Source organism: Phyllobates terribilis, unplaced genomic scaffold (assembly GCF_046119375.1).
Source record: "Phyllobates terribilis strain yellow unplaced genomic scaffold, ASM4611937v1 Scaffold_2__4_contigs__length_985480577, whole genome shotgun sequence".
NCBI classification, from domain to species: Eukaryota; Metazoa; Chordata; class Amphibia; order Anura; family Dendrobatidae; genus Phyllobates; species Phyllobates terribilis.
The window spans coordinates 2,123,140-2,150,073 of record NW_027362762.1 but is presented as its reverse complement, the minus strand read 5'-3'; the positions used below and the strand labels follow the sequence as shown (position 1 = coordinate 2,150,073).

Sequence of the window (26,934 nt, the reverse complement as noted above, 5' to 3'; positions counted from 1 at the left end):
CTGCGGCTCTTTATGGGATGCTCGGTGTCTGCAGACTGCGGCTCTTTATGGGACGCTCGGTGTCTGCAGACTGCGCTGTCCATGGTTCTATATAAACACTGCTTGATGGAAAACACATGCTGCTGCTACTGCGGAGTCTGCTGGATAATCGTAGGGACATCGGGTGGTCTGATGGAAAGGCTGTCTGGGGCAGTATTATAGTAGTTATATTCTTATACATAGGGGCAGTATTATAGTAGTTATATTCTTGTATATAGAGGGCAGTATTATAGTAGTTATATTCTTGTACATAGGGGGCAGTATTATAGTAGTTATATTGTTATACATAGGGGGCAGTATTATAGTAGTTATATTCTTGTACATAGGAGCAGTATTATAGTAGTTATATTCTTGTACATAGGGGGCAGTATTATAGTAGTTATATTCTTGTACATAGGGGCAGTATTATAGTAGTTATATTCTTGTATATAGGGGCAGTATTATAGCAGTTATATTCTTGTACATAGGGGGCAGTATTATAGTAGTTATATTCTTGTACATGGGGGCAATATTATAGTAGTTACATTCTTGTACATAGGGAGCAGTATTATAGTAGTTATATTCTTGTACATAGGGGGCAGTATTATAGTAGTTATATTCTTGTATATAGGGGGCAGTATGATAGTAGTTATATTCTTGTACATAGGGGGCAGTATTATAGTAGTTATATTCTTGTACATAGGGGGCAGTATTATAATAGTTATATTCTTGTATATAGGAGCAGTATTATAGTAGTTATATTATTGTACATAGGGGCAGTATTATAGTAGTTATATTCTTGTACATAGGAGCAGTATTATAATAGTTATATTCTTGTACATAGGGGGCAGTATTATAATAGTTATATTCTTGTACATAGGAGCAGTATGATAGTAGTTATATTCTTGTACATAGGGACAGTATTATAGTAGTTATATTCTTGTACATAGGGGGCAGTATTATAGTAGTTATATTCTTGTACATAGGAGCAGTATGATAGTAGTTATATTCTTGTACATGGGGACAGTATGATAGTAGTTATATTCTTGTACATAGGGGGCAGTATTATAGTAGTTATATTCTTGTACATAGGGGCAGTATTATAGTAGTTATATTCTTGTACATAGGGGGCAGTATTATAGTAGTTATATTCTTGTACAAAGGGGGCAGTATTATAGTAGTTATAATCTTGTACATAGCAGCAGTATGATAGTAGTTATATTCTTGTACATAGGGACAGTATTATAGTAGTTATATTCTTGTACATAGGGGGCAGTATTATAGTAGTTATATTCTTGTACATAGGGGGCAGTATTATAGTAGTTATATTCTTGTATATAGGAGCAGTATTATAGTAGTTATATTCTTGTACATAGGAGCAGTATTATAGTAGTTATATTCTTGTATATAGGAGCAGTATTATAGTAGTTATATTCTTGTACATAGGGGCAGTATTATAGCAGTTATATTCTTGTACATAGGGGGCAGTATTATAGTAGTTATATTCTTGTACATAGGGCGCAGTATTATAGTAGTTATATTCTTGTACATAGGGGGCAGTATTATAGTAGTTATATTCTTATACATAGGAGCAGTATTATAGTAGTTATATTCTTGTATATAGAGGGCAGTATTATAGTAGTTATATTCTTGTACATAGAGCAGTATTATAGTAGTTATATTCTTGTACACACTGGGCAGTATTATAATAGTTATATTCTTATACATAGGGGCCGTATTATAGTAGTTATATTCTTGTACATAGGAGCAGTATTATAGTAGTTATATTCTTGTACATAGGGACAGTATTATAGTAGTTATATTGTTGTACATAGGGGGCAGTATTATAGTAGTTATATTCTTGTACATAGGGGGCAGTATTATAGTAGTTATATTCTTGTACATAGGGAGCAGTATTATAGTAGTTATATTCTTGTACATAGGGCGCAGTATTATAGTAGTTATATTCTTGTACATAGTGGGCAGTATTATAGTAGTTATATTCTTGTACATAGGAGCAGTATTATAGTAGTTATATTCTTGTACATAAGGGGCAGTATTATAGTAGTTATATTCTTGTACATAGGAGCAGTATTATAGTAGTTATATTCTTGTACATAGGGGCAGTATTATAGCAGTTATATTCTTGTACATAGGGGGCAGTATTATAGTAGTTATATTCTTGTACATAGGGCGCAGTATTATAGTAGTTATATTCTTGTACATAGGGGGCAGTATTATAGTAGTTATATTCTTATACATAGGAGCAGTATTATAGTAGTTATATTCTTGTATATAGAGGGCAGTATTATAGTAGTTATATTCTTGTACATAGAGCAGTATTATAGTAGTTATATTCTTGTACACAGGGGGCAGTATTATAATAGTTATATTCTTATACATGGGGGCCGTATTATAGTAGTTATATTCTTGTACATAGGAGCAGTATTATAGTAGTTATATTCTTGTACATAGGGACAGTATTATAGTAGTTATATTGTTGTACATAGGGGGCAGTATTATAGTAGTTATATTCTTGTACATAGGGGGCAGTATTATAGTAGTTATATTATTGTACATGGGGGCAATATTATAGTAGTTACATTCTTGTACATAGGGAGCAGTATTATAGTAGTTATATTCTTGTACATAGGGGGCAGTATTATAGTAGTTATATTCTTGTATATAGGGGCAGTATTATAGCAGTTATATTCTTGTACATAGGGGGCAGTATTATAGTAGTTATATTCTTGTACATGGGGGCAATATTATAGTAGTTACATTCTTGTACATAGGGAGCAGTATTATAGTAGTTATATTCTTGTACATAGGGGGCAGTATTATAGTAGTTATATTCTTGTATATAGGGGGCAGTATGATAGTAGTTATATTCTTGTACATAGGGGGCAGTATTATAGTAGTTATATTCTTGTACATAGGGGGCAGTATTATAATAGTTATATTCTTGTATATAGGAGCAGTATTATAGTAGTTATATTATTGTACATAGGGGCAGTATTATAGTAGTTATATTCTTGTACATAGGAGCAGTATTATAATAGTTATATTCTTGTACATAGGGGGCAGTATTATAATAGTTATATTCTTGTACATAGGAGCAGTATGATAGTAGTTATATTCTTGTACATAGGGACAGTATTATAGTAGTTATATTCTTGTACATAGGGGGCAGTATTATAGTAGTTATATTCTTATACATAGGAGCAGTATGATAGTAGTTATATTCTTGTACATGGGGACAGTATGATAGTAGTTATATTCTTGTACATAGGGGGCAGTATTATAGTAGTTATATTCTTGTACATAGGGGCAGTATTATAGTAGTTATATTCTTGTACATAGGGGGCAGTATTATAGTAGTTTTATTCTTGTACAAAGGGGGCAGTATTATAGTAGTTATAATCTTGTACATAGCAGCAGTATGATAGTAGTTATATTCTTGTACATAGGGACAGTATTATAGTAGTTATATTCTTGTACATAGGGGGCAGTATTATAGTAGTTCTATTCTTGTACATAGGGGGCAGTATTATAGTAGTTATATTCTTGTATATAGGAGCAGTATTATAGTAGTTATATTCTTGTACATAGGAGCAGTATTATAGTAGTTATATTCTTGTATATAGGAGCAGTATTATAGTAGTTATATTCTTGTACATAGGGGCAGTATTATAGCAGTTATATTCTTGTACATAGGGGGCAGTATTATAGTAGTTATATTCTTGTACATAGAGCGCAGTATTATAGTAGTTATATTCTTGTACATAGGGGGCAGTATTATAGTAGTTATATTCTTATACATAGGAGCAGTATTATAGTAGTTATATTCTTGTATATAGAGGGCAGTATTATAGTAGTTATATTCTTGTACATAGAGCAGTATTATAGTAGTTATATTCTTGTACACACTGGGCAGTATTATAATAGTTATATTCTTATACATAGGGGCCGTATTATAGTAGTTATATTCTTGTACATAGGGGGCAGTATTATAGTAGTTATATTCTTGTACATAGGGGCAGTATTATAGCAGTTATATTCTTGTACATAGGGGGCAGTATTATAGTAGTTATATTCTTGTACATAGGGCGCAGTATTATAGTAGTTATATTCTTGTACATAGGGGGCAGTATTATAGTAGTTATATTCTTATACATAGGAGCAGTATTATAGTAGTTATATTCTTGTATATAGAGGGCAGTATTATAGTAGTTATATTCTTGTACATAGAGCAGTATTATAGTAGTTATATTCTTGTACACAGGGGGCAGTATTATAATAGTTATATTCTTATACATAGGGGCCGTATTATAGTAGTTATATTCTTGTACATAGGAGCAGTATTATAGTAGTTATATTCTTGTACATAGGGACAGTATTATAGTAGTTATATTGTTGTACATAGGGGGCAGTATTATAGTAGTTATATTCTTGTACATAGGGGGCAGTATTATAGTAGTTATATTATTGTGCATAGGGGGCAGTATTATAGTAGTTATATTCTTGTACATAGGGCGCAGTATTATAGTAGTTATATTCTTGTACATAGGGGGCAGTATTATAGTAGTTATATTCTTGTACATAGGAGCAGTATTATAGTAGTTATATTCTTGTACATAGGGGGCTGTATTATAGTAGTTATATTCTTGTACATAGGGCGCAGTATTATAATAGTTATATTCTTGTACATAGGGGGCAGTATTATAGTAGTTATTTTCTTGTACATAGGGAGCAGTATTATAGTAGTTATATTCTTGTACATAGGGCGCAGTATTATAATAGTTATATTCTTGTACATAGGGGGCAGTATTATAGTAGTTATTTTCTTGTACATAGGGAGCAGTATTATAGTAGTTATATTCTTGTATATAGAGGGCAGTATTATAGTAGTTATATTCTTGTACATAGGGGGCAGTATTATAGTAATATTCTTGTACATAGGGGGCAGTATTATAGTAGTTATATTCTTGTACATAGGGGGCAGTATTATAGTTGTTACTGTATATTCTTGTATATAGAGGGCAGTATTATAGTAGTTATATTCTTGTACACAGGGGCAGTATTATAGTAGTTATACTCTTGTACACAGGGCGCAGTATTATAGTAGTTATATTCTTGTACATAGGGGGCAGTATTATAGTAGTCATATTCTTGTATATAGAGGGCAGTATTATAGTAGTTATATTCTTGTACATAGGGGGCAGTATTATAGTAGTTATATTCTTGTACATAGGGGGCAGTATTATAGTAATATTCTTGTACATAGGGGGCAGTATTATAGTTCTTATTGTATATTCTTGTATATAGAGGGCAGTATTATAGTAGTTATATTCTTGTACACAGGGGCAGTATTATAGTAGTTATACTCTTGTACAAAGGGCGCAGTATTATAGTAGTTATATTCTTGTACATAGGGGGCAGTATTATAGTAGTTAAATTCTTGTACATAGCGGGCAGTATGATAGTAGTTATATTCTTGTACATAGGAGCAGTATTATAGTAGTTATATTCTTGTACATAGGGCGCAGTATTATAGTAGTTATATTCTTGTACATAAGGGGACAGTATTATAGTAGTTATATTCTTGTACATAGGGGGCAGTATTATAGTAGTTATATTCTTGTACATAGGAGCAGTATTATAGTAGTTATATTCTTGTACATAGGAGCAGTATTTTAGTAGTTATATTCTTGTACATAGGGGGCAGTATTATAGTAGTTATATTCTTGTACATAGGGCGCAGTATTATAATAGTTATATTCTTGTACATAGGGGCAGTATTATAGTAGTTATATTCTTGTACATAGGGCGCAGTATTATAGTAGTTATATTCTTGTACATAGGGGACAGTATTATAGTAGTTATATTCTTGTACATAGGGGGCAGTATTATAGTAGTTATATTCTTGTACATAGGGCGCAGTATTATAATAGTTATATTCTTGTACATAGGGCGCAGTATTATAGTAGTTATATTCTTGTACATAGGGCGCAGTATTATAGTAGTTATATTCTTGTACATAGGGGACAGTATTATAGTAGTTATATTCTTGTACATAGGGGGCAGTATTATAGTAGTTATATTCTTGTACATAGGAGCAGTATTATAGTAGTTATATTCTTGTACATAGGAGCAGTATTTTAGTAGTTATATTCTTGTACATAGGGGGCAGTATTATAGTAGTTATATTCTTGTACATAGGGCGCAGTATTATAATAGTTATATTCTTGTACATAGGGGCAGTATTATAGTAGTTATATTCTTGTACATAGGGAGCAGTATTATAGTAGTTATTTTCTTGTATATAGAGGTCAGTATTATAGTAGTTATATTCTTGTATATAGGGGGCAGTGTGATAGTAGTTATATTCTTGTACATAGGGGGCAGTATTATAGTAGTTATATTCTTGTACATAGGGGGCAGTATTATAATAGTTATATTCTTGTATATAGGAGCAGTATTATAGTAGTTATATTATTGTACATAGGGGCAGTATTATAGTAGTTATATTCTTGTACATAGGAGCAGTATTATAATAGTTATATTCTTGTACATAGGGGGCAGTATTATAATAGTTATATTCTTGTACATAGGAGCAGTATGATAGTAGTTATATTCTTGTACATAGGGACAGTATTATAGTAGTTATATTCTTGTACATAGGGGGCAGTATTATAGTAGTTATATTCTTGTACATAGGGACAGTATTATAGTAGTTATATTCTTGTACATAGGGGGCAGTATTATAGTAGTTATATTCTTGTACATAAGGGCAGTATTATAGTAGTTATATTCTTGTACATAGGGGGCAGTATTATAGTAGCTATATTCTTGTATATAGGAGCAGTATTATAGTAGTTATATTCTTGTACATAGGGGGCAGTATTATAGTAGTTATATTCTTGTACATAGGGGGCAGTATTATAGTAGTTATATTCTTGTATATAGGAGCAGTATTATAGTAGTTATATTCTTGTACATAGGAGCAGTATTATAGTAGTTATATTCTTGTATATAGGAGCAGTATTATAGTAGTTATATTCTTGTACATAGGGGCAGTATTATAGCAGTTATATTCTTGTACATAGGGGGCAGTATTATAGTAGTTATATTCTTGTACATAGGGCGCAGTATTATAGTAGTTATATTCTTGTACATAGGGGGCAGTATTATAGTAGTTATATTCTTATACATAGGAGCAGTATTATAGTAGTTATATTCTTGTATATAGAGGGCAGTATTATAGTAGTTATATTCTTGTACATAGAGCAGTATTATAGTAGTTATATTCTTGTACACACTGGGCAGTATTATAATAGTTATATTCTTATACATAGGGGCCGTATTATAGTAGTTATATTCTTGTTCATAGGAGCAGTATTATAGTAGTTATATTCTTGTACATAGGGACAGTATTATAGTAGTTATATTGTTGTACATAGGGGGCAGTATTATAGTAGTTATATTCTTGTACATAGGGGGCAGTATTATAGTAGTTATATTCTTGTACATAGGGGGCAGTATTATAGTAGTTATATTCTTGTACATAGGGCGCAGTATTATAGTAGTTATATTCTTGTACATAAGGGGCAGTATTATAGTAGTTATATTCTTGTACATAGGAGCAGTATTATAGTAGTTATATTCTTATACATAGGGGCAGTATTATAGCAGTTATATTCTTGTACATAGGGGGCAGTATTATAGTAGTTATATTCTTGTACATAGGGCGCAGTATTATAGTAGTTATATTCTTGTACATAGGAGCAGTATTATAGTAGTTATATTCTTGTACATAGGGACAGTATTATAGTAGTTATATTGTTGTACATAGGGGGCAGTATTATAGTAGTTATATTCTTGTACATAGCGGGCAGTATTATAGTAGTTATATTATTGTACATAGGGGGCAGTATTATAGTAGTTATATTCTTGTACATAGGGCGCAGTATTATAGTAGTTATATTCTTGTACATAGGGGGCAGTATTATAGTAGTTATATTCTTGTACATAGGAGCAGTATTATAGTAGTTATATTCTTGTACATAGGGGGCTGTATTATAGTAGTTATATTCTTGTACATAGGAGCAGTATTTTAGTAGTTATATTCTTGTACATAGGGGGCAGTATTATAGTAGTTATATTCTTGTACATAGGGGGCAGTATTATAGTAGTTATATTCTTGTACATAGGAGCAGTATTTTAGTAGTTATATTCTTGTACATAGGGGGCAGTATTATAGTAGTTATATTCTTGTACATAGGGCGCAGTATTATAATAGTTATATTCTTGTACATAGGGGGCAGTATTATAGTAGTTATTTTCTTGTACATAGGGAGCAGTATTATAGTAGTTATATTCTTGTATATAGAGGGTAGTATTATAGTAGTTATATTCTTGTACATAGGGGGCAGTATTATTGTAATATTCTTGTACATAGGGGGCAGTATTATAGTAGTTATATTCTTGTACATAGGGGGCAGTATTATAGTTGTTACTGTATATTCTTGTATATAGAGGGGAGTATTATAGTAGTTATATTCTTGTACACAGGGGCAGTATTATAGTAGTTATACTCTTGTACACAGGGCGCAGTATTATAGTAGTTATATTCTTGTACATAGGGGGCAGTATTATAGTAGTCATATTCTTGTATATAGAGGGCAGTATTATAGTAGTTATATTCTTGTACATAGGGGGCAGTATTATAGTAGTTATATTCTTGTACATAGGGGGCAGTATTATAGTAATATTCTTGTACATAGGGGGCAGTATTATAGTTCTTACTGTATATTCTTGTATATAGAGGGGAGTATTATAGTAGTTATATTCTTGTACACAGGGGCAGTATTATAGTAGTTATACTCTTGTACACAGGGCGCAGTATTATAGTAGTTATATTCTTGTACATAGGGGGCAGTATTATAGTAGTTATATTCTTGTATATAGAGGGCAGTATTATAGTAGTTATATTCTTGTACATAGGGGGCAGTATTATAGTAATATTCTTGTACATAGGGGGCAGTATTATAGTAGTTATATTCTTGTACATAGGGGGCAGTATTATAGTAGTTATATTCTTGTATATAGAGGGCAGTATTATAGTAGTTATATTCTTGTACATAGGGGGCAGTATTATAGTAATCTTGTACATAGGGGGCAGTATTATAGTAGTTATATTCTTGTACATAGGGGGCAGTATTATAGTTGTTACTGTATATTCTTGTATATAGAGGGCAGTATTATAGTAGTTATATTCTTGTACACAGGGGCAGTATTATAGTAGTTATATTCTTGTACACAGGGCTCAGTATTATAGTAGTTATATTCTTGTATATAGGGGCAGTATTATAGTAGTTATATTCTTGTACATAGGAGCAGTATTATAGTAGTTATATTCTTGTACATAGGAGCAGTATTATAGTAGTTATATTCTTGTACATAGGGGCAGTATTATAGCAGTTATATTCTTGTACATAGGGGGCAGTATTATAGTAGTTATATTCTTGTACATAGGGCGCAGTATTATAGTAGTTATATTCTTGTACATAGGGGGCAGTATTATAGTAGTTATATTCTTATACATAGGAGCAGTATTATAGTAGTTATATTCTTGTATATAGAGGGCAGTATTATAGTAGTTATATTCTTGTACATAGAGCAGTATTATAGTAGTTATATTCTTGTACACAGGGGGCAGTATTATAATAGTTATATTCTTATACATAGGGGCCGTATTATAGTAGTTATATTCTTGTACATAGGAGCAGTATTATAGTAGTTATATTCTTGTACATAGGGACAGTATTATAGTAGTTATATTGTTGTACATAGGGGGCAGTATTATAGTAGTTATATTCTTGTACATAGGGGGCAGTATTATAGTAGTTATATTATTGTACATAGGGGGCAGTATTATAGTAGTTATATTCTTGTACATAGGGCGCAGTATTATAGTAGTTATATTCTTGTACATAGGGGGCAGTATTATAGTAGTTATATTCTTGTACATAGGAGCAGTATTATAGTAGTTATATTCTTGTACATAGGGGGCTGTATTATAGTAGTTGTATTCTTGTACATAGGAGCAGTATTTTAGTAGTTATATTCTTGTACATAGGGGGCAGTATTATAGTAGTTATATTCTTGTACATAGGGCGCAGTATTATAATAGTTATATTCTTGTACATAGGGGGCAGTATTATAGTAGTTATTTTCTTGTACATAGGGAGCAGTATTATAGTAGTTATATTCTTGTATATAGAGGGCAGTATTATAGTAGTTATATTCTTGTACATAGGGGGCAGTATTATAGTTGTTACTGTATATTCTTGTATATAGAGGGCAGTATTATAGTAGTTATATTCTTGTACACAGGGGCAGTATTATAGTAGTTATACTCTTGTACACAGGGCGCAGTATTATAGTAGTTATATTCTTGTACATAGGGGGCAGTATTATAGTAGTCATATTCTTGTATATAGAGGGCAGTATTATAGTAGTTATATTCTTGTACATAGGGGGCAGTATTATAGTAGTTATATTCTTGTACATAGGGGGCAGTATTATAGTAATATTCTTGTACATAGGGGGCAGTATTATAGTTCTTACTGTATATTCTTGTATATAGAGGGCAGTATTATAGTAGTTATATTCTTGTACACAGGGGCAGTATTATAGTAGTTATACTCTTGTACACAGGGCGCAGTATTATAGTAGTTATATTCTTGTACATAGGGGGCAGTATTATAGTAGTTATATTCTTGTATATAGAGGGCAGTATTATAGTAGTTATATTCTTGTACATAGGGGGCAGTATTATAGTAATATTCTTGTACATAGGGGGCAGTATTATAGTAGTTATATTCTTGTACATAGGGGGCAGTATTATAGTAGTTATATTCTTGTATATAGAGGGCAGTATTATAGTAGTTATTTTCTTGTACATAGGGGGCAGTATTATAGTAATATTCTAGTACATAGGGGGCAGTATTATAGTAGTTATATTCTTGTACATAGGGGGCAGTATTATAGTTGTTACTGTATATTCTTGTATATAGAGGGCAGTATTATAGTAGTTATATTCTTGTACACAGGGGCAGTATTATAGTAGTTATAATCTTGTACACAGGGCTCAGTATTATAGTAGTTATATTCTTGTATATAGGGGCAGTATTATAGTAGTTATATTCTTGTACATAGGAGCAGTATTATAGTAGTTATATTCTTGTACATAGGGGGCAGTATTATAGTAGTTATATTCTTGTACATAGGGGGCAGTATGATAGTAGTTATATTCTTGTACATAGGGGGCAGTATTATAATAGTTATATTCTTGTACATAGGGGCAGTATTATAGTAGTTATATTCTTGTACATAGGGAGCAGTATTATAGTAGTTATTTTCTTGTATATAGAGGGCAGTATTATAGTAGTTATATTCTTGTATATAGGGGGCAGTATGATAGTAGTTATATTCTTGTACATAGGGGGCAGTATTATAGTAGTTATATTCTTGTACATAGGGGGCAGTATTATAATAGTTATATTCTTGTATATAGGAGCAGTATTATAGTAGTTATATTATTGTACATAGGGGCAGTATTATAGTAGTTATATTCTTGTACATAGGAGCAGTATTATAATAGTTATATTCTTGTACATAGGGGGCAGTATTATAATAGTTATATTCTTGTACATAGGAGCAGTATGATAGTAGTTATATTCTTGTACATAGGGACAGTATTATAGTAGTTATATTCTTGTACATAGGGGGCAGTATTATAGTAGTTATATTCTTGTACATAGGGGGCAGTATTATAGTAGTTATATTCTTGTACATAGGAGCAGTATGATAGTAGTTATATTCTTGTACATGGGGACAGTATGATAGTAGTTATATTCTTGTACATAGGGGGCAGTATTATAGTAGTTATATTCTTGTACATAGGGGCAGTATTATAGTAGTTATATTCTTGTACATAGGGGGCAGTATTATAGTAGTTATATTCTTGTACAAAGGGGGCAGTATTATAGTAGTTATAATCTTGTACATAGCAGCAGTATGATAGTAGTTATATTCTTGTACATAGGGACAGTATTATAGTAGTTATATTCTTGTACATAGGGGGCAGTATTATAGTAGTTATATTCTTGTACATAGGGGGCAGTATTATAGTAGTTATATTCTTGTATATAGGAGCAGTATTATAGTAGTTATATTCTTGTACATAGGAGCAGTATTATAGTAGTTATATTCTTGTATATAGGAGCAGTATTATAGTAGTTATATTCTTGTACATAGGGGCAGTATTATAGCAGTTATATTCTTGTACATAGGGGGCAGTATTATAGTAGTTATATTCTTGTACATAGGGCGCAGTATTATAGTAGTTATATTCTTGTACATAGGGGGCAGTATTATAGTAGTTATATTCTTATACATAGGAGCAGTATTATAGTAGTTATATTCTTGTATATAGAGGGCAGTATTATAGTAGTTATATTCTTGTACATAGGTGGCAGTATTATAGTAATATTGTACATAGGGGGCAGTATTATAGTAGTTATATTCTTGTACATAGAGGGCAGTATTATAGTTGTTACTGTATATTCTTGTATATAGAGGGCAGTATTATAGTAGTTATATTCTTGTACATAGGGGGCAGTATTATAGTAGTTATATTCTTGTACATAGGGGGCAGTATTATAGTAGTCATATTCTTGTATATAGATGGCAGTATTATAGTAGTTATATTCTTGTACATAGGGGGCAGTATTATAGTAGTTATATTCTTGTACATAGGGGGCAGTATTATAGTAATATTGTACATAGGGGGCAGTATTATAGTTCTTACTGTATATTCTTGTATATAGAGGGCAGTATTATAGTAGTTATATTCTTGTACACAGGGGCAGTATTATAGTAGTTAAACTCTTGTACACAGGGCGCAGTATTATAGTAGTTATATTCTTGTATATAGAGGGCAGTATTATAGTAGTTATATTCTTGTACATAGGGGGCAGTATTATAGTAGTTATATTCTTGTATATAGAGGGCAGTATTATAGTACTTATATTCTTGTACATAGGGGGCAGTATTATAGTAATATTCCTGTACATAGGGGGCAGTATTATAGTAGATATATTCTTGTACATAGGGGGCAGTATTATAGTAGTTATATTCTTGTCTATAGAGGGCAGTATTATAGTAGTTATATTCTTGTACATAGGGGGCAGTATTATAGTAGTTATATTCTTGTACATAGGGGGCAGTATTATAGTAGTTATATTCTTGTACATAGGGGGCAGTATTATAGTAGTTATATTCTTGTATATAGAGGGCAGTATTATAGTAGTTATATTCTTGTCTATAGAGGGCAGTATTATAGTACTTATATTCTTGTACATAGGGGGCAGTATTATAGTAATATTCCTGTACATAGGGGGCAGTATTATAGTAGATATATTCTTGTACATAGGGGGCAGTATTATAGTAGTTATATTCTTGTCTATAGAGGGCAGTATTATAGTAGTTATATTCTTGTATATAGAGGGCAGTATTATAGTAGTTATATTCTTGTACATAGGGGGCAGTATTATAGTAGTTATATTCTTGTACATAGGAGCAGTATTATAGTAGTTATATTCTTGTACATAGGGGGCAGTATTATAGTAATATTCCTGTACATAGGGGGCAGTATTATAGTAGTTATATTCTTGTACATAGGGGGCAGTATTATAGTTGTTACTGTATATTCTTGTATATAGAGGGCAGTATTATAGTAGTTATATTCTTGTACACAGGGGCAGTATTATAGTAGTTATATTCTTGTACACAGGGCGCAGTATTATAGTAGTTATATTCTTGTACTTAGGGGCAGTATTATAGTAGTTATATTCTTGTACATAGGAGCAGTATTATAGTAGTTATATTCTTGTACATAGGGGCTGTATTATAGTAGTTATATTCCCGTACATAGGGACAATATTATAATAGTTATAATCTTGTACATAGGGGACAGTATTATAGTAGATATATTCTTGTATATAGGGGGCAGTATGATATTAGTTATAGTCTTGTATATAGGGGGCAGTATGATAGTAGTTATATTCTTGTACATAGGAGCAGTATTATAGTAGTTATATTCTTGTATATAGGGGGCAGTATGATATTAGTTATATTCTTGTATATAGGGGGCAGTATGATAGTAGTTATATTCTTGTACATAGGGGGCAGTATTATATTAGTTATATTCTTATACATAGGGGCAGTATTATAGTAGTTATATTCTTGTACATAGGAGCAGTATTATAGTAGTTATATTCTTGTGCATAGGGGGCAGTATTATAGTAGTTATATTCTTGTACATAGGGACAGTATTATAGTAGTTATATTCTTGTACATAGGGGGCAGTATTATAGTAGTTATATTCTTGTAGATAGGAGACAGTATTATAGTAGTTATATTCTTGTACATAGGGGGCAGTATTATAGTAGTTATATTCTTGTACATAGTGGGCAGTATTATAGTAGTTATATTCTTGTACATAGGGGGCAGTATTATAGTAGTTATATTCTTGTACATAGGGCGCAGTATTATAGTAGTTATATTCTTGTACATAGGGGGCAGTATTATAGTAGTTATATTCTTATACATAGGAGCAGTATTATAGTAGTTATATTCTTGTATATAGAGGGCAGTATTATAGTAGTTATATTCTTGTACATAGAGCAGTATTATAGTAGTTATATTCTTGTACACAGGGGGCAGTATTATAATAGTTATATTCTTGTACATAGAGGGCAGTATTATAGTTGTTACTGTATATTCTTGTATATAGAGGGCAGTATTATAGTAGTTATATTCTTTTACATAGGGGGCAGTATTATAGTAGTTATATTCTTGTACATAGGGGGCAGTATTATAGTAGTCATATTCTTGTATATAGAGGGCAGTATTATAGTAGTTATATTCTTGTACATAGGGGGCAGTATTATAGTAGTTATATTCTTGTACATAGGGGGCAGTATTATAGTAATATTCTTGTACATAGGGGGCAGTATTATAGTTCTTACTGTGTATTCTTGTATATAGAGGGCAGTATTATAGTAGTTATATTCTTGTACACAGGGGCAGTATTATAGTAGTTATACTCTTGTACACAGGGCGCAGTATTATAGTAGTTATAATCTTGTACATAGGGGGCAGTATTATAGTAGTTATATTCTTGTATATAGAGGGCAGTATTATAGTAGTTATATTCTTGTACATAGGGGGCAGTATTATAGTAATATTCTTGTACATAGGGGGCAGTATTATAGTAGTTATATTCTTGTACATAGGGGGCAGTATTATAGTGGTTATATTCTTGTATATAGAGGGCAATATTATAGTAGTTATATTCTTGTACATAGGGGGCAGTATTATAGTAATATTCTTGTACATAGGGGGCAGTATTATAGTAGTTATATTCTTGTACATAGGGGGCAGTATTATAGTTGTTACTGTATATTCTTGTATATAGAGGGCAGTATTATAGTAGTTATATTCTTGTACATAGGGGGAAGTATTATAGTAGTTATATTCTTGTACATAGGGGGCAGTATTATAGTAGTTATATTCTTGTATATAGAGGGCAGTATTATAGTAGTTATATTCTTGTACATAGGGGGCAGTATTATAGTAATATTCTTGTACATAGGGGGCAGTATTATAGTAGTTATATTCTTGTACATAGGGGGCAGTATTATAGTTGTTACTGTATATTCTTGTATATAGAGGGCAGTATTATAGTAGTTATATTCTTGTACACAGGGGCAGTATTATAGTAGTTATATTCTTGTACACAGGGCGCAGTATTATAGTAGTTATATTCTTGTATATAGTGGCAGTATTATAGTAGTTATATTCTTGTACATAGGAGCAGTATTATAGTAGTTATATTCTTGTACATAGGGGGCAGTATTATAGTAGTTATATTCTTGTACATAGGGGGCAGTATTATAGTAGTTAAATTCTTGTACATAGCGGGCAGTATGATAGTAGTTATATTCTTGTACATAGGAGCAGTATTATAGTAGTTATATTCTTGTACATAGGGCGCAGTATTATCGTAGTTATATTCTTGTACATAAGGGGCAGTATTATAGTAGTTATATTCTTGTACATAGGAGCAGTATTATAGTAGTTATATTCTTGTACATAGGAGCAGTATTTTAGTAGTTATATTCTTGTACATAGAGGGCAGTATTATAGTAGTTATATTCTTGTACATAGGGCGCAGTATTATAATAGTTATATTCTTGTACATAGGGGCAGTATTATAGTAGTTATATTCTTGTACATAGGGAGCAGTATTATAGTAGTTATTTTCTTGTATATAGAGGGCAGTATTATAGTAGTTATATTCTTGTACATAGGGGGCAGTAGTATAGTAATATTCTTGTACATAGGGGGCAGTATTATAGTAGTTATATTCTTGTGCAAAGAGGGCAGTATTATAGTTGTTTCTGTATATTCTTGTATATAGAGGGCAGTATTATAGTAGTTATATTCTTGTACATAGGGGGCAGTATTATAGTAGTTATATTCTTGTACATAGGGGGCAGTATTATAGTAGTCATATTCTTGTATATAGACGGCAGTATTATAGTAGTTATATTCTTGTACATAGGGGGCAGTATTATAGTAGTTATATTCTTGTACATAGGGGGCAGTATTATAGTAATATTGTACATAGGGGGCAGTATTATAGTTCTTACTGTATATTCTTGTATATAGAGGGCAGTATTATAGTAGTTATATTCTTGTACACAGGGGCAGTATTATAGTAGTTATACTCTTGTACACAGGGCGCAGTATTATAGTAGTTATATTCTTGTATATAGAGGGCAGTATTATAGTAGTTATATTCTTGTACATAGGGGGCAGTATTATAGTAGTTATATTCTTGTATATAGAGGGCAGTATTATAGTAGTTATATTCTTGTACATAGGGGGCAGTATTATAGTAATATTCTTGTACATAGGGGGCAGTATTATAGTAGTTATATTCTTGTACATAGGGGGCAGTATTATAGTAGTTATATTCTTGTCTATAGAGGGCAGTATTATAGTAGTTATATTCTTGTACATAGGGGGCAGTATTATAGTAGTTATATTCTTGTACATAGGGGGCAGTATTATAGTAGTTATATTCTTGTACACAGGGGGCAGTATTATAGTAGTTATATTCTTGTATATAGAGGGCAGTATTATAGTAGTTATATTCTTGTACATAGGGGGCAGTATTATAGTAATATTCTTGTACATAGGGGGCAATATTATAGTAGTTATATTCTTGTACATAGGGGGCAGTATTATAGTTGTTACTGTATATTCTTGTATATAGAGGGCAGTATTATAGTAGTTATATTCTTGTACACAGGGCCAGTATTATAGTAGTTATATTCTTGTACACAGGGCGCAGTATTATAGTAGTTATTCTTGTACTTAGGGGCAGTATTATAGTAGTTATATTCTTGTACATAGGAGCAGTATTATAGTAGTTATATTCTTGTACATAGGGGCAGTATTATAGTAGTTATATTCTTGTACATAGGAGCTGTATTATAGTCGTTATATTCCTGTACATAGGGACAATATTATAATAGTTATAATCTTGTACATAGGGGGCAGTATTATAGTAGATATATTCTTGTATATAGGGGGCAGTATGATATTAGTTATATTCTTGTATATAGGGGGCAGTATGATAGTAGTTATATTCTTGTACATAGGAGCAGTATTATAGTAGTTATATTCTTGTATATAGGGGGCAGTATGATAGTAGTTATATTCTTGTACATAGGGGGCAGTATTATATTAGTTATATTCTTATACATAGGGGCAGTATTATAGTAGTTATATTCTTGTACATAGGAGCAGTATTATAGTAGTTATATTCTTTTACATAGGAGTAGTATTATAGTAGTTATATTCTTGTACATAGTGGCAGTGTTATAGTAGTTATATTCTTGTACATAGGAGCAGTATTATAGTAGTTATATTCTTGTATATAGGGGGCAGTATTATAGTAGTTATATTCTTGTACATAGGGGCAGTATGATAGTAGTTATATTCTTGTGCATAGGGGGCAGTATTATAGTAGTTATATTCTTGTAGATAGGAGACAGTATTATAGTAGTTATATTCTTGTACATAGGGGGCAGTATTATAGTAGTTATATTCTTGTACATAGGGGGCAGTATTATAGTAGTTATATTCTTGTACATAGGAGCAGTATTATAGTAGTTATATTCTTGTACATAGTAGCAGTATTATAGTAGTTATATTCTTGTACATAGGGGGCAGTATTATAGTAGTTATATTCTTGTACATAGGGCGCAGTGTTATAGTAGTTATATTCTTGTATATAGAGGGCAGTATTATAGTAGTTATATTCTTGTACATAGGGGGCAGTATTATATTAGTTATATTCTTATACATAGGGGCAGTATTATAGTAGTTATATTCTTGTACATAGGAGCAGTATTATAGTAGTTATATTCTTGTACATAGGAGCAGTATTATAGTAGTTATATTCTTGTATATAGGGGGCAGTATGATAGTAGTTATATTCTTGTACATAGGGGGCAGTATTGTAGTAGTTATATTCTTGTACATAGGGACTGTATTATAGTAGTTATATTCTTGTACATAGGGGGCAGTATTATAGTAGTTATATTCTTGTAGATAGGAGACAGTATTATAGTAGTTATATTCTTGTACATAGGGGGCAGTATTATAGTAGTTATATTCTTGTACATAGGAGCAGTATTATAGTAGTTATATTCTTGTACATAGTAGCAGTATTATAGTAGTTATATTCTTGTACATAGGGGGCAGTATTATAGTAGTTATATTCTTGTACATAGGGCACAGTGTTATAGTAGTTATATTCTTGTATATAGAGGGCAGTATTATAGTAGTTATATTCTTGTACATAGGGGCAGTATTATAGTAGTTATATTCTTGTTCATAGGAGCAGTATTATAGTAGTTATATTCTTGTACACAGGGGCAGTATTATAGTAGTTATATTCTTGTACATAGGGGGCAGTATTATAGTAGTTATATTCTTGTACATAGGGGACAGTATTATAGTCGTTATATTCTTGTACATAGGGGGCAGTATTATAGTAGTTATATTCTTGTACATAGGAGGCAGTATTATAGTAGTTATATTCTTGTTCATAGGAGCAGTATTATAGTAGTTATATTCTTGTACATAGTGGGCAGTATTATAGTAGTTATATTCTTGTACATAGGGGGCAGTATTATAGTAGTTATATTCTTGTACATAGGGGACAGTATTATAGTAGTTATATTCTTGTACATAGGGGGCAGTATTATAGTTGTTATATTCTTGTACATAGGGGGCAGTATTATAGTAGTTATATTCTTGTTCATAGGAGCAGTATTATAGTAGTTATATTCTTGTACATAGGAGGCAGTATTATAGTAGTTATATTCTTGTACATAGGGGACAGTATTATAGTAGTTATATTCTTGTACATAGGGGGCAGTATTATAGTAGTTATATTCTTGTACATAGGGGGCAGTATTATAGTAGTTATATTCTTGTACATAGGAGGCAGTATTATAGTAGTTATATTCTTGTTCATAGGAGCACTATTATAGTAGTTATATTCTTGTACATAGTGGGCAGTATTATAGTAGTTATATTCTTGTACATAGGGGGCAGTATTATAGTAGTTATATTCTTGTACATAGGGGACAGTATTATAGTAGTTATATTCTTGTACATAGGGGACAGTATTATAGTAGTTATATTCTTGTACATAGGAGCAGTATTATAGTAGTTATATTCTTGTTCATAGGAGCAGTATTATAGTAGTTATATTCTTGTACATAGGGGGCAGTATTATAGTAGTTATATTCTTGTACATAGGGGCAGTATTATAGTAGTTATATTCTTGTACATAGGGGACAGTATTATAGTAGTTATATTCTTGCACATAGGCGGCAGTATTATAGTAGTTATATTCTTGTATATAGGAGCAGTATTATAGTGGTTATAGTCTTGTACATAGGAGCAGTATTATAGTAGTTATATTCTTGTATATAGGGGCAGTATTATAGTAGTTATATTCTTGCACATAGGCGGCAGTATTATAGTAGTTATATTCTTGTACATAGGAGGCAGTATTATAGTAGTTATATTCTTGCACATAGGCGGCAGTATTATAGTAGTTATATTCTTGTACATAGGAGCAGTATTATAGTTTTGCTTTGTGCTTGTTGCTCGTCCTTCTCTGCAGTTGATGGACCCTATTCTTTCTATGGATTATAAATGTGGCGCTATTTTCCACCATATTCCACCCATTGGATTACAAACTTTTATCCCTGTGGATTCTCACTTGTCACCTTTCCGTGTGGATTACAGCTCCATGGATTATAATTCTGCTCTTTTCTTTGGAATCCTTTTCTATCTGTGCATTAAGTCGGCGATGTGCCTGTGGATTATGGTGGATTACAAGAGTCTGCCCGCACTACTGATGATTTTTCAGGATGCCTTCGCTCTTTCTGTTTCCTGGAGGGATTACATGATGCCGTTCAGACATGGAGGACTTTCTGTGAGAATTAAGAAGATTAAAAATGGTGGAAATTACAGAGGACAAAACCCCCAGCCAAGAACCATGAGCCAAGACCATCATACTGTATGTGCCGCCATCTTTAATTGCGGACGCGGATTTGAGAACGGCAGAGATGAGATTTTTCTTTTGCTAATTGTGTTAATTGATCATACAGTAATCTACATCAGTGAGGTCTGTGATATGACCAGAGCTGGGGGTCCCGAATGCTCCGCAGAATACCTCCCTCTTGTCAGGGCATGCTGGGAGTTGTGGTGTTCTATGAGTAGAGTGATATAATTCTGATTATATCTGGTTACTGGTTCATGTTGAGGTTTGTAATTTTCATAAATGTTTTTGTGTTATTAATTTTAGGTCCAGATCTGTTCTGTTTATTTCATGGCAAAAAGTACAGCCCGGGGGAGAGCTGGCACCCGTACCTGGAGCCTCAAGGAGTTGTATATTGCATACGTTGTACGTGTTCTGAGGTAGGTCTGTCCGGGTATATAGCGTCCGGTGAGCGGCAGAGGGGGGCGCTAATAATAGCTGATTAATGATATGAGATGCCGTTTGCCGTCCGTACTTCACGCTCCTCACTCTTACAAGGGTCTTCTCCATCACCATCTGGATGACGTGCGGATCCGCTACGGCGGAGGCTCCTCACTAGAAGGTTCAGACAAAACGCTGCTCTTCCGTCTCTGGTCAATAAATCATGTAATTAGTTTTCCGAGCCAGAAATCATCAATCAGTATCTTGTAGCCGCAATCCTCAAACTAGAAATGCCAACAAATAGCTCCCACCCTTGAGAAAATCGCAGGTAATAACCAACTTCTAGCTAGACATCACCAACTAATAACGGGAAACCATTTCATGGACAGAAACCACCAACTTATATCTGATACCCATCAATCCAATGTTCCCATCCAACAGCTGGTAACCAACCACCAACCGCTGATATTTCCCAAAAAGTATCTGGTAACAGCTAAGCCGTAGCTGTGAACCATCCAACACCTGGTAACAACCAACCTCTCTTCAGAAGCCGATATCCAACAACCACCAACCAACAGCTGATATCCCCCAAAAAGTATCTGGTAACAGCTAAGCCGTAGCTGTGAACCATCCAACACCTGGTAACAACCAATCTCTCTTCAGAAGCCGATATCCAACAATCACCAACCAACAGCTGATATCCCCCAAAAAGTATCTGGTAACAGCTATGCCGTAGCTGTGAACCATCCAACACCTGGTAACAACCAACCTCTCTTCAAAAGCCGATATCCAACAATCACCAACCAACAGCTGATATCCCCCAAAAAGTATCTGGTAACAGCTAAGCCATAGCTGTGAACCATCTGGTAACAACCAACCTCTCTTCAAAAGCCGATATCCAACAACCACCAGCCAACAACTGATATTTCCCAAAAAGTATCTGGTGACGGCTAAGCCGTAGATGTGAACCACCTGGTAACAACCAACCTCTCTTCAAATCCGATATCCAACAACCACCAGCCAACAACTGATATTTCCAAAAAAGTATCTGGTGACAGCTAAGCTGTAGATGTGAACCATCCAACACCTGGTAACAACCAACCTCTCTTCAAAAGCCGATATCCAACAACCACCAACCAACAGCTGATAGCCACCAAACTATAGCTGGGTACAACCAACCCATAGACACCACCAACCAGTAGCTGATGCTCTTCAGTGACCACCACCCGTAGCTAGAAAGCACCAGTCATCAGCTGGTTACCAACAATTACCGACTGTAACAGCCGACACCCAACATTGAGTAACTGGTAACCACCAACCAATAGCTGGTGAAAAACAACTACCAGCCAATGCTGATACCCACCAAAGAGAAGCCGGTAACCACCAACAAATATCTCCAAACCAGCAACCAATAGCTGATAACTGACAGCTGACCAAGTAATGGTTGACTGTCAAAAAATAAGTGTCTAGTGATAAACATCCAATGGAAAGACACCACCAATCTATAGCAGGTTATTAACAATCTCCTTGTAACTGGCGATAACCAACATCCAATAGCTGGTTAACAACCGTCTCATATCTTGTAACCAACAGTGAACAGCCGGTAACTAACAACCACCAACCAATATTGGATATCCTTTAGTGGGAATACTGGAAGCACTAACCCATAGCTGGACACAGACACAGTCAACAGTTGACAACCAACCGTTGCCTGTAGCTGCTATTAACTTGTGAGTAGCTGATAACCACCAACCAATAGATGGAAACCACCATTGAGTAGCTGGTAACCCCCAGCCAATAGATAGAAACCAGCAGTCATCAACTGGTACTCAACAGTCACCAACCAATAGCTGATATCCACCATTGTGTAGCTGGTAACTACCAACCCATAGATAAAAGCCACCAATCATCAACTGGCATCCAACAGTCACCAACCAATAGCCGAGACCCATCAAAATGTTGCAGGTAAAAACCAATCAATAGATAGAAACCACCAACCAATAGTTGGCAATTAGCAGCCGCAAACCTTTACCTGATACCAGCCAAGAAATGGCTAAAAACAACCAACTAATAACTACTAACTAGCAACAACCAAGTAATAGCTGATGCCGAAAAGTGAGCGCCTTTGATCCACCCTCCTGCAAGTAAAAATGAAGTTTATTCTCCCGTAAGTCCTTCTGTCAACCGCACAGATGTGGCGGTGCAGTGACATCCTTGGATGGAGAATGCTCCATGGCTCCTACACAGATGTGGCGGTGAAGTGACATCCTTGGATGGAGAACGGTCCGTGGCTCCAGCACAAATGTTGCGGTGCAGTGACGTCCTTGTTTGGAGAACGATCCATGGCTCCTGCACAGATGTTGCGGTGCATTGACGTCCTTGGATGGAGAACGGTCCATGGCTCCTGCACAGATGTTGTGGTGCAGTGATGTCCTTGGAAGGAGAACGGTCCGTGGCTTCTGCACAGATGTTGCGGTGTAGTGATGTCCTTGGATGGAGAATGGTCCGTGGCTCCTACACAGATGTTGCGCTGCAGTGACGTCCTTGTTTGGAGAACGTTCCATGGCTCCTGCACAGATGTTGTGGTGCAGTTATGTCCTTGGAAGGAGAACGGTCCATGGCTCCTGCACAGATGTTGTGGTGCAGTGACGTCCTTGGAAGGAGAACGGTCCATGGCTCCTGCACAGATGTTGCGGTGTAGTGATGTCCTTGGATGGAGAACGGTCCGTGGCTCTTGCACAGATGTTGTGCTGCAGTAACAACCTTAGACGGAGAATGGTCCGTGGCTCCTGCACAGATGTTGTGGTGGAGTGATGTCCTTGGAAGGAGAACGGTCCGTGGCTCCTGCACAAATGTTGCGATGTAGTGATGTCCTTGGGTGGAGAACGGTCTGTGGCTCCTGCACAGATGTTGTGGTGCAGTGACATCCTTAGATGGAGAACGGTCCGTGGCTCCTACACAGATGTGTAAGGGCAGTGATGTCCCTGGATGGAGAATGGTCCATTGCTCCTGCACAGATGTTGCGCTGCAGTGATTTCCCTGGATGGAGAATAATCCATGGCTCCTGCACAGATGTTGCGCTGCAGTGACATCCTTGGATGGAGAATGGTCCATGGCTCCTGCACAGATGTGGCAGGACAGTGATGTCCATGGATGAAGAACGGTCCATGGCTCCTGCACAGATCTCGCGGTGCAGTGATGTCCCTGAAAGGAGAACAGTCCGTGGCTCCTGCACAGATGTTGCGGTGCAGAGACGTCCTTAAATGGAGAACGATCCATGACTCCTGCTCAGATGTGGCGGTGCACTGACATCCTTGTTTGGAGAACAGTCCGTGGCTCCTGCACATACGTTGCGCTGCAGTTACATCCTTGGATGGAGAACAGTCCGTGGCTCCTGCACAGATGTTTTGGTGCAGTGATGTCCTTGGAAGGAGAACGGTCCGTGGCTCCTGCACAGATGTTGCGGTGCAGTGATGTCCTTGGATGTAGAACGGTCCATGGCTCCTGCACAGATGTTGTGGTGCAGTGATGTCCTTGGAAGGAGAACGATCCGTGGCTCCTGCACAAATGTTGCGATGTAGTGATGTCCTTGGGTGGAGAGCGGTCCGTGGCTCCTGCATGGATGTTGTGGTGCAGTGATGTCCTTGGAAGGAGAACGATCCGTGGCTCCTGCACAAATGTTGCGATGTAGTGATGTCCTTGGATGGAGAACGGTCCGTGGCTCCTGCACAGATGTTGCGGTGCAGTGACGTCCTTGGATGGAGAACAGTCCGTGGCTCCTACACAGATGTGGCAGGGCAGTGATGTCCTTGGATGGAGAATGGTCCATGGCTCCTGGACAGATGTGTCAAGGCAGTGATGTCCCTGGATGGAGAATGGTCCATTGCTCCTGCACAGATGTGGCAGGACAGTGATGTCCATGGATGAAGAACGGTCCATGGCTCCTGCACAGATCTCGCGGTGCAGTGATGTCCCTGAAAGGAGACCGGTCCATGGCTCCTGCACAGATGTTGCGGTGCAGAGACGTCCTTAAATGGGGAACGGTCCATGACTCCTGCTCAGATGTGGCGGTGCACTGTCATCCTTGTTTGGAGAACGGTCCGTGGCTCCTGCACAGATGTTTTGGTGCAGTGATGTCCTTGGAAGGAGAACGGTCCGTGGCTCCTGCACAGATGTTGCGGTGCAGTGATGTCCTTGGATGTAGAACGGTCCATGGCTCCTGCACAGGTGTTGCGTTGCAGTGACGTCTTTGGATGGAGAACGGTCCGTGACTCCTGCACAGATGTGGCAGGGCAGTGATGTCCTTAGATGGAGAATGGTCCGTGGCTCCTGCACAGATGTTGTGGTGCAGTGATGTCCTTGGAAGGAGAACGATCCGTGGCTCCTGCACAGATGTTGCGGGTCAGTGATGTCCTTGGATGTAGAACGGTCCATGGCTCCTGCACAGGTGTTGTGTTGCAGTGACGTCTTTGGAAGGAGAACGGTCCGTGGCTCCTGCCCAGATGTTGCGGTGCAGTGACGTCTTTGGATGGAGAATGGTCCGTGGTTCCTGCACAGATGTTGCGGTGTAGTGATGTCTTTGGATGGAGAACGGTCCGTGGTTCCTGCACAGATGTTGCGGTGTAGTGATGTCTTTGGATGGAGAACGGTCCTTAGCTCCTGCACAGATGTTGCGGTGTAGTGACGTCTTTGGATGGAGAATGGTCCATGGCTCCTGGACAGATGTGTCAAGGCAGTGATGTCCCTGGATGGAGAGTGGTCCATTGCTCCTGCACAGATGTTGCGCTGCAGTGACATCCTTGGATGGAGAATGGTCCATGGCTCCTGCACAGATGTGGCAGGACAGTGATGTCCATGGATGAAGAACGGTCCATGGCTCCTGCACAGATCTCGCGGTGCAGTGATGTCCCTGAAAGGAGAACGGTCCGTGGCTCCTGCACAGATGTTGCGGTGCAGAGACGTCCTTAAATGGAGAACGGTCCATGACTCCTGCTCAGATGTGGCGGTGCACTGACATCCTTGTTTGGAGAACGGTCCGTGGCTCCTGCACAGATGTTGCGGTGTAGTGACGTCTTTGGATGGAGAACGGTCCTTAGCTCCTGCACAGATGTTGCGGTGTAGTGACGTCTTTGGATGGAGAACGGTCCTTGGCTCCTGCACAGATGTTGCGGTGTAGTGATGTCTTTGGATGGAGAACGGTCCTTAGCTCCTGCACAGATGTTGCGGTGTAGTGACGTCTTTGGATGGAGAATGGTCCATGGCTCCTGGACAGATGTGTCAAGGCAGTGATGTCCCTGGATGGAGAATGGTTCATTGCTCCTGCACAGATGTTGCGCTGCAGTGACGTCTTTGGATGGAGAATGGTCCATGGCTCCTGCACAGATGTGGCAGGACAGTGATGTCCATGGATGAAGAACGGTCCATGGCTCCTGCACAGATCTCGCGGTGCAGTGATGTCCCTGAAAGGAGAACGGTCCGTGGCTCCTGCACAGATGTTGCGGTGCAGAGACGTCCTTAAATGGAGAACGGTCCATGACTCCTGCTCAGATGTGGCGGTGCACTGACATCCTTGTTTGGAGAACGGTCCGTGGCTCCTGCACAGATGTTGCGGTGTAGTGACGTCTTTGGATGGAGAACGGTTCTTAGCTCCTGCACAGATGTTGCGGTGTAGTGACGTCTTTGGATGGAGAACGGTCCTTGGCTCCTGCACAGATGTTGCGGTGCAGTGACGTCCCTGGATGGAGAACGGTCCATGACTCCTGCTCTCCCAT

The 26,934-nt window shown here is 36.1% G+C and overlaps 1 protein-coding gene across 2 annotated transcripts in view; it reads left to right on the top strand.

The window, feature by feature from the left end:
• The window catches only part of CHRDL2 (chordin like 2), a 158,374-nt gene that overhangs the window by 91,482 nt on the left and 39,958 nt on the right, over positions 1 to 26,934 (top strand). For both annotated transcript variants that reach the window (XM_073669392.1, XM_073669390.1), the window contains exon 2: positions 21,050 to 21,162. In XM_073669392.1, coding sequence (XP_073525493.1) covers positions 21,050 to 21,162 — 113 coding nt within the window. The remainder of the gene's footprint in view (positions 1 to 21,049; positions 21,163 to 26,934) is intronic.